Source organism: Geospiza fortis, unplaced genomic scaffold, assembly GCF_000277835.1.
Source record: "Geospiza fortis unplaced genomic scaffold, GeoFor_1.0 scaffold38, whole genome shotgun sequence".
NCBI classification, from domain to species: Eukaryota; Metazoa; Chordata; class Aves; order Passeriformes; family Thraupidae; genus Geospiza; species Geospiza fortis.
The window spans coordinates 31,307-39,522 of record NW_005054591.1 but is presented as its reverse complement, the minus strand read 5'-3'; the positions used below and the strand labels follow the sequence as shown (position 1 = coordinate 39,522).

General features: G+C 48.8%; 1 protein-coding gene across 1 annotated transcript; it reads left to right on the top strand.

Annotated features, from left to right (window-relative positions):
• Positions 1-6: 6 nt before the first annotated feature.
• Positions 7-4,645, top strand: CDCA8 (cell division cycle associated 8). The gene is made up of 10 exons (XM_005429995.2): positions 7-292; positions 416-544; positions 776-816; positions 1,283-1,358; positions 1,700-1,830; positions 2,116-2,189; positions 2,494-2,592; positions 3,396-3,522; positions 4,048-4,134; positions 4,456-4,645. The coding sequence occupies exons 1-10, from the start codon at positions 211-213 to the stop codon at positions 4,510-4,512; spliced, it is 903 nt and encodes a 300-aa protein (XP_005430052.1). The 5' UTR covers positions 7-210; the 3' UTR covers positions 4,513-4,645.
• The last annotated feature ends 3,571 nt before the right edge of the window (positions 4,646-8,216 follow it).

Here is an 8,216-nt window from a genome sequence, read left to right as displayed (position 1 = left end):
CAGCCCGGGCGGCGGTTGCGTTTAAAGGAGCGAGCGCTGAGGGAGCCCGCCTGGGAGGAACCGCTGAGGAGAGAACCCGCAAAAAATAACCCCCAATAAATAACCCGCAATAAGAACCAACCCGCTGGGGAGAGAACCCGCAATAAATAACTCGCAGTGGAGAGATTCCGCCATAAGAGAACTGCTGAGGAGAGAACCACAGAACCACAAATGGCTCCTGCTAAGAAAAAGGGCAGCTCCATTGCCCGCCGCCGCAAAATGGAGGCGTTCCTCCAAGACTTCGACAGAGAAGGTAGCATAGGGAGGAGGAGGGGATCGTGGGGAGAAGGAGGGGATCGCGGGGAGAAGGAGGGGATCGCGGGGAGAAGAGAGGCCCCGGGCCCGCGGGCAGGGCTAACGCTTCGTCTCCCCGCAGTGGAGCGGCGGCTGAAGCAGATCGAGGCGGACGGGGAGCGCATGGTGCAAGAAGTGGAGCACATGTACGACTTGGCCATCCTGCGGATGCCGCCCGAGATCCGCGAGATGAACTGGCTGGAGTTCTTCGGTGCGGGGCTGAGGGACCCCTTCCCCCGCAGATGATAATGAACGGGTGTAAGGGAGGGGATGGGATCTACCCTGCCTACAATCCCCAGGGAATGATCCCACAGCCTGCCCGTGGGTGCTGCTTCTGTTGTCTGGTTTGTGCCGGGTTTTTCACCCCCGTGGTGACAGCCCTGCTGTGCTGTGTGAGTCTCCCCTGACATGTCCTGATGCATCTGACTCGTTTTCTTTCTAGCTCTAGCAAGAGGTGAAAACACGCCGGAGGGTGTGGCTAAGGTAGGTTTTCAGAACAAATATAAAGCTCTCTAGAGACATCCCACTCTGCTCCTCACACTGGAGCATTACAAGAGAAACAGTTACATCAATATTTTCACAAATGTTTCCTTAAAATTCAACAATAAGAGAGGCTTGTTGTATCAGAGGTGTGATTTATGTGGTGCTGTTCTCCCCTGTTGATCTTTCCTTATCTGCTAGGTAGCACTCCCAAATCCCTGGGACTTTGTACTAAAGCACAGCATTTCCAAGCTGGTTGAGCAGCAGGGTGTAGGAGAGGCACACCTGCAGCTGCCATCCAGGCACTGAGTCCTGAGGGAGGCAGAGATGCATGAAAGGGCCCAGTTTGAGCACAACAGCAAACTTGGAGCTCATCTGGCTGTAAAATTGCTGGGGGTTTGTTCTACAACTTTGACTTACATTGGGCTGCCAACAATCCCAATGGTGCCACAAGTGTTTTTAATTTTAGGCAGACATGGAAATAACAAAAATCTGCAGGCTGAGCACAGACATCATCAATCCCCTGTTGGATGTTGCTGAAAAGGGTGAGTTTAAGAATTGTGGCAGCATTGGTGAGGTGGAAGCATGTTGTGCTTACTTACTGTGAATAGTAATTCAGTTCTTGCTCACATCTCTCAGTATGTTTAAACCAGGAAAATGCTTAAATCGGGAAAATACTCCTACTTTTATCCCTAGTACCTACAGTACCTCTAATTAATTTCATTAAAAGATTCAAAATAATCCAAAGTAGTGCTCAAAGCAATTAGGCTTTGGAATTTGGATTTCTGAAGCAAATTGTTGCCAAAACTGCTTGTAGCTGTTTGCCTTCCCTGCTAAATAATAATTTAAAGTTATTATTCAGTGGGATAACACTTTCTCTTTCCAGTGAGTAAAATCAAAAGGAGTGTTGAAGCTGACGAGGAAGCAGAGCCTCCATCAGTTCCACAGCAGAAAAGATCTCGACTTGCCAGCCAGCGTCCTTCAGAGGCTGAGAGTGGGGATGCAAGGACTGCCAAGGTGAGTGAACAGCTGTTCTCTGGGGTGACATTATCCTCAGGACAGGAATTCCCTGACTGAGCTGATGACTAGGGCTGCCCAGGATGCTCTGAGGGAGACTGCACCCAGCTGGTGCTTCCCAGAGAGTTCTAGTAGTGGGGAGGGTCCCAAAGGCTTGAATGGTGTTTGCTCTGGGCTTTTGTGCCATGGAAAGGGACTGAGCATTTTGTGTGGAAGCCCCTTTGTGTGGACTCAGCTGTCCCAGGAGGGGGAAGTAACTGATCTAGTGAGTGATGTGTGCTGCAGGTGAAGGCATCCGCCAAAAAACCACCCGTGGCCAGAAGACCCCCCTCAGCGAGAGTGAAGGGCATGAGCAAGAGGTAAAGGGGATGTCTCTGTCTCACCTCTAGAAATGGAGAGTGGGAGTGCAAATATCAATATCTCTCTTTGGTGGGATGGGCTTTGGTTGGGGGGAGAGTTGTGCCACACTACAGGGCAAAATTGATGGGAATGAAAGATGGACAGCTGCCTGTCCTGTGAGAACAAGCTGTCCCCAGGTTTGGGGGTCACTGGTTAGTGATAACCCCTGGGGTTAGTGGTGGTCACCTTCTCCAAGCCTTTGACAAATGCCTGTGCACTTGTTAGAGGTCATGTTACGTGCAGATGTTTATTTCCCTTTAACAGATCAAGCAAAAACAACTTCATCACTCCAGCTTCTGGCAGAATGGTTGATATGTGTGCTCGGGGAGGCACCTCCATGGTTACACCCAGATTTGATCCCAGGTTTGTTAACAGAGAAAACAAATACATTTCCCTTCTATCTCTGATCCAATCTGCTTCACACCATCTGTTCACAACACAGCCTTTAGGGACTCTTTGGACCTGAAATGAAAGACTTGGACTATGTTGGGAAGGCTGAAAGTTTGACAAGAAAGTCTCACAGATATGTGTGCTTAGCAGAAAGATTTTTGAATATAGAATTTGAAGAAGGAATAGAAATTATAGCAAGTTTTCATATAGAAGAAAAGAATTGCTGAGCCAGTCTTACTGGATAACCAAGGAGGAAAAGGGGGTGTTAGTTAGAAGAGGATTTTATTATTTGGAGCAAAGGATAAACCCACCTCAAAGAAGATGTTTTTACCAAGCAGAAAGATAGCACAGGCAAACAAGTCAGCAAATGTTGCAAGCAGAAAAAAGGTCTCAGAATTTTCCACTCCAAGAAAACTGAAAACAACTTCTAGCTTAAACTGTAATGTACTAACTTTGAGTGATTGGAGAACAGCAACATGAATATGGCAATCATAGCAGTTATGATAGGCTATAGATAAAAGTTAAGGTATAGATTGGTTCTGCTGTATTAAGATGCTCAGCAAAGTATAGAATGCATTTGTAACCTAGACTAAGGGTGCAGCTGGAGCTGACAGCTGTAGGCACAGCTCTGTCACCCACAACCCTGGACTGCTGTAACACCTTGGATGGAATAAACTGCATTTTGAGGAGCGGCCTGGAGTCTCACATCTCTCATTCAGCTCTTACTGTACTGGAGGTGCTGTGAGCAAACATCACTCACTCTTATCTCGTTTCAGGGTGTTCAAGACGCCGGGGCTGCGCACTCCGGCCATCAACGAGCGCGTTTACACCTTCTCTGCCAAGGGGAGCCCCCTGGCCGAGCCTGAGGACGTCATCCTCACTCTGCCCCTCGGTGGGGGAGAGGTAAATCCTGACCCTTCACTGTGCAGGCACCTCTTGGAGCCTCACCTGCTTCACTTCAGCCACTCTTGTCTCTTTAACTGGGCTGCTGCAGTTTATCTGATGGATCGATTGAGCTTCAAACAAACCTGAAGAGGTTCTTAGCCAGAAGTGGGGCCTGCTCAGGCTGTTGAAACAGAGCAGGAGGATGTTTCACTGTGCATTCACTTTAAAGCACTTACACTGACACTACTGCAGCTTTCGAGGGTTTGATGCTGGCTTAATGCCAGTGCACCCACAAAAAAAAATCATTCACTCCCTGGCTTTGTCCCCTCTCACCACAAATCAAGCTATTTAAAACCACCACAGCCAGTAATGCATTAATGCACTGCAAGAAAAATGTGAGATGAGTTTCTGTTCCAGCTGAATGTAGTTCTCTGCCTGTCTATACTTAGATCTTAATCTCTTTTATTTATTTAACTCTTATGCTGTCTCCAGCTGCTGCGGCTGGCCAGACAGAAAACCTGAGCTTTGGGTTTGTTTCCACAGAGCATACGTTTGACAGAAAAAGATTTGACCAAGAAGAATTTTCTTCAGCTGAACCCCAAGGCCCAAGGGCTCATGCAGAAGCTGTCAGTAAGTCTGGGTGTTTTTGTCAGCCATGGCTGTAAGGCAATGCTGTCCCTCTGTCACCAGTCAGGGGATTGCTGAGCTGCAATAGAAACTCCTTATTTCCCCTGGCCCCTTCTCTTGAATTTTGGCTGATGTCAGAGGTGAAGAAGCAGCATGGAGCAGGGAAGGGAGAAGCAGGAGCATTACATCACATCTGGCTCAGTACAGAGTGGGGAAAAGAGCTGTTGTCACTCTGAAAAACAAAGTTGTGCTTTAGGCTGGAGCTGCAGGTGGTTGTGGGCTGTACCAGTCTCTGAGTGCTGATGGATTTCTCTTTCCTTTCAGGTTTGTCTCACACAGGCTTGCAATGAGGCAAAAATACCCCAAGATGGAAGTCAGTGAGCAAGACATCCCTCTGTAGTTCTTGTTTTAATTTGTATATTCCTTTTATTGATATACAGAATGGAAGCTAAAAACTAGTTATTTTACCTATGATAAGTAATGGGAGAAAAATAAATAGAACTTTGGAGAGAAATATGTGCCCCGAGTTTCCACAAGAACCTTTTACACCTGCTGTGCTTGAACAGGGCCATTCCACCCTGTCCCATGGCTCAGGGAGTGACAGTGGCTCTGCAAGGTGGGACAGAGCTGCCTACAGGGACCCAAGTGACAAATCACCAGTGACATTGTTGAGGGGAGCAGGCACAGGCAGTGATGGGGCTGTAATGAATTAAGTGCTGTTCAAATTGATGCAGGAGTGCTGCAAGGAATATGTGTGTGTGTGTTGTGAGGAGTAGGACACAGGTGTGATGAATATTGTCCATCAGCTGTGATAAAAAGCCTATCATCCCAATACATATTTTCAAAAATGAATTTGAGGCTGAAAGAGATTATTAAAAATGAGGAGAGGAAATTGTCTGGGATATATTTAGAGTCCCTTGCTAGGTAAGATGAATTCCAGAAGTCAAAATACTGCCTGTGGGGTGAAGGGGATCGATGCTGATATTGTGGTGGCTCATGATAAGAAGATAGGGCTGAGGAAATTCTCCTTCCAGGGGAGAGTGTCTGGGATTGCTGTGCTAAGGACTGGTGTGCTGAGCTCCAGGAGGGACACACAGTGCAGGGACTGTCCTGGAGCCATCAGCCCTCCCCCAGAGTGCAGCTGGGGGTCTCTGCCCCCACCCTGGGGTCTGGTTTGTCCCTTCCCACCTCGGTTTCCTTCCCGAGCCTGTGGGCACTTTGCAGCTGGGTGGTGGGGACACAGGCTGGTGAGGGATCCTGGGATCCCAAGAGGAAGAAGGCTCTTGCAGGATGAGGTTTATGAGCAGATGCTCAGGAGAGAAGCCCCCAGCACTGGTGCTGGGTGGGCTTAGGCTGCTCCCTCTGCATTTCATTCCCTGGCACTGAGGACATGTCCCTGCATCCTGTGCCAGCCTGAGTCTGAGGAGATGAGCACAGCCAGCCTGCAACCTGCCATGCCCTGGACATCTGGAGAGCTGGCTTTGATCTTGGCTGTTTCCTCACTCTTTCATTTATCTCTCTCTGCTGTTCTGGATGACAAGATCATTAGAAACCCAGTTGCTGTTGCTGAGCTCTTCCTCCCGAGCTGTGTGTGAGCGTGGACGATGCCTGAAAGACAAGAGGTTTAATTGTGTTCTGCCTGCAGCTACAGGATGTCAGCCAGGCAAATTTAAAGCCAGGCTGCACGGGGGTGGGAGATGCACCTCCATTACTCACCAGCCTGGATGAGGTTCAGCTTTATTGTATCCTGAAATAGCCAGAGCCTGGGAGGTGCTGATTGAAGCCATTTGAAAACATGACAACATCCTCGGGACAAGAGGTGTCTAATCTAATGAAGCCAGAAGGCATTAGATAAGAGCTGTGCAAAGCCAGGAAAACACAATTAAAGCATTCCTGAGGACTGCTGTCGACCTGTATCAGGAACACTGGGACAGAGATATTGCTACAAGTCTAATGAAAATAAATGATCTGTTTGAAACATTGCTCAAGCCAGTGACAGAGCCTCTGCTGGGCTCAGCCTTGAAGGGTCCTGCTGCAGATTGGACCCAAACAGCCCATCCCAGACATGGTCTAACAGGGTCCCACCAGCCACAAGCTGGTGCCTCAGTGGGTTCCCTGAGCAGGGCTGTGCTGCTCTGGGGGCATGGCAAGGTTTTGTCTTGGCAGCAGAACAGCCCAGGAGCATGTCACCATCCCATCCCCTAGAGATGGTACAAGGGAGCTGTAGGAGGGTCAGGACAGACAGAGAGCAGAGATCTCTGAAGCCAGGGCTGGGAACTTGTGGGTTATTGCAAAGGGCCTGGGTGCAGGGCCCTGCTGGGAGCTGCCAGCCACAGCTCAGAGCAGGCTGAGAGAGGAGAGGGGGAGAGAGGGTGAGAGGATAAGAGAGGAAGAGAACAAGGTTCCTATTACAAGACAATAAATCTTCTGTGAATATTCTAATTCTCACTAACCAATCTAGTCCAAGATACAAATCCTACAGCATTTCCACACAGCCTATAAGAATCATTACATTCCCACACTGGGTTACATTTTAAACCCTAAAAACTCCTCTTTGGGCCCTTCTGCCAAGCCAGCAGGGTCTGCTCTGAGCCTTGGGCCTGTCTGCAAGCAGAGGGTGTTGTTTGATCAAAAGGGAATCACCTTCAGCTGGCCATGCCATTGTTTTCCAGTTGTTCAGTAACTGAGGAATCTCCAAGCTTGCTTTCATTTCAATCTCACTTAGAGTTTCCATATTCTCAAAATCTTTTGCCAGGCAATCACATTTATAAGGGTTTCCTGTTTCATCTTCCCCAACATGGAGCCCCTGGCATAAGTGCCATGCCTGGCACATCAGGCCTTTCTCCAGACAAAGGCCATTCCCCAGGCTGGCACTCTGATGCCTTTCTCACAGTTCATTAGCCAGGCAGGATCCTCTCCCTCCCTGCGGAGTTTTGTAAGATTTTGCCTCCAAATAACCCCTTAAAACCCCTCAGGGTGGTGAGGTGCAGGGGCCAGTGCTCTGGCTGGGTGGGCAGTGGTCCTGCCCAGATCCCCCCTGTGTCACCACCGTGGTGTTGGGGAAGTGGAAATGGAGGAAAAGCTCCTTTTCCTTCAGTGCATTGTCCTTTGTGCTCTCTCCTCCCAGCTGTGCTGTATCAGAGCTGCATTTAGGATCTGGGTTTGGACCTTTGAATAGAAACACCTCCCTTTAGACTCTTGCTATCAGAAATAGTGATTAAACACACCCACCACTGTAAATTGCTGGCAAGAGGAACCTGTCTCAAATCACGCTTCTTTGGCAAGAGTTTAAATTGACAGTGACAAGCTTATTTCTGGAAAAAAGTTTTATTTTGGGGAGTTGGATTCATTGTGCCACTTCTCATTTTGATGCAGTGTGATGTGATACCTAACACATCCTTTTCCCCCTGAGGCAAGGCAGGGATTTGAGCATTGCTGTGAGACAGTGTGTGCCTCACAGATCCACCCAGCTCTCCTCAGGAGGGACAGCACTTCTAAACAATTATTTTAACCAGCTCAGGGAAACTCTCATCATTTTTGAGGTGCCTGTTTTTCCCCAGGGGTGTACAGCATTCCTGATGTACATCCCATTACCCTGGGAGACTGTATTTACACTCACAAACAGCCATTTATCCAACACAAAATTGCCATCACCCAGGAACACCTAAATCTCACAAAAATCTTCTTCATTGCCCTCTTAATCTCTTTGCCTGCTACTGTTTAATAGAATTCACTTAAAAATATTTAACAGCATGAAGCCCGGGGCTGAGTGCCACCCCTAGGGCTGCCTGAGGGGACAGCCCCACCACCTCCTGCTCAGGACCCCAGGAGTCCCTGGCCCTGCAGCCACAGGGTTTGTGAGCCAGGTCTGGCAGCACTGGCTGCTCCCCACTGCTGCTGATGCCTTCAGAAGGCTGCCCTAGAACAGAGACAAGGCAGAACTAAAGAATAATTAGGGATTTATTAGGAGGCCTCAATGGACCCACCTTGGGCAGCACAAGAGCCCAGCCAGGGCTGCACCCAAGATGAACCAAAATGGTCCCAAAATGCACAACCAGTCACAAGGTCTCTCACTTTGATCAGTT

What these genes read in the sequence shown, in the direction of transcription:
- CDCA8 (XM_005429995.2), top strand. Translation starts at nt 211, where the DNA reads ATGGCTCCTGCTAAGAAAAAGGGCAGCTCCATTGCCCGCCGCCGCAAA. An exon ending in CGCCGGAGGGTGTGGCTAAG is followed by an intron (nt 817 to 1,282) that starts GTAGGTTTTCAG and finishes TTTTAATTTTAG; the next exon opens with GCAGACATGGAAATAACAAA. An exon ending in GTGAAGGGCATGAGCAAGAG is followed by an intron (nt 2,190 to 2,493) that starts GTAAAGGGGATG and finishes TCCCTTTAACAG; the next exon opens with ATCAAGCAAAAACAACTTCA.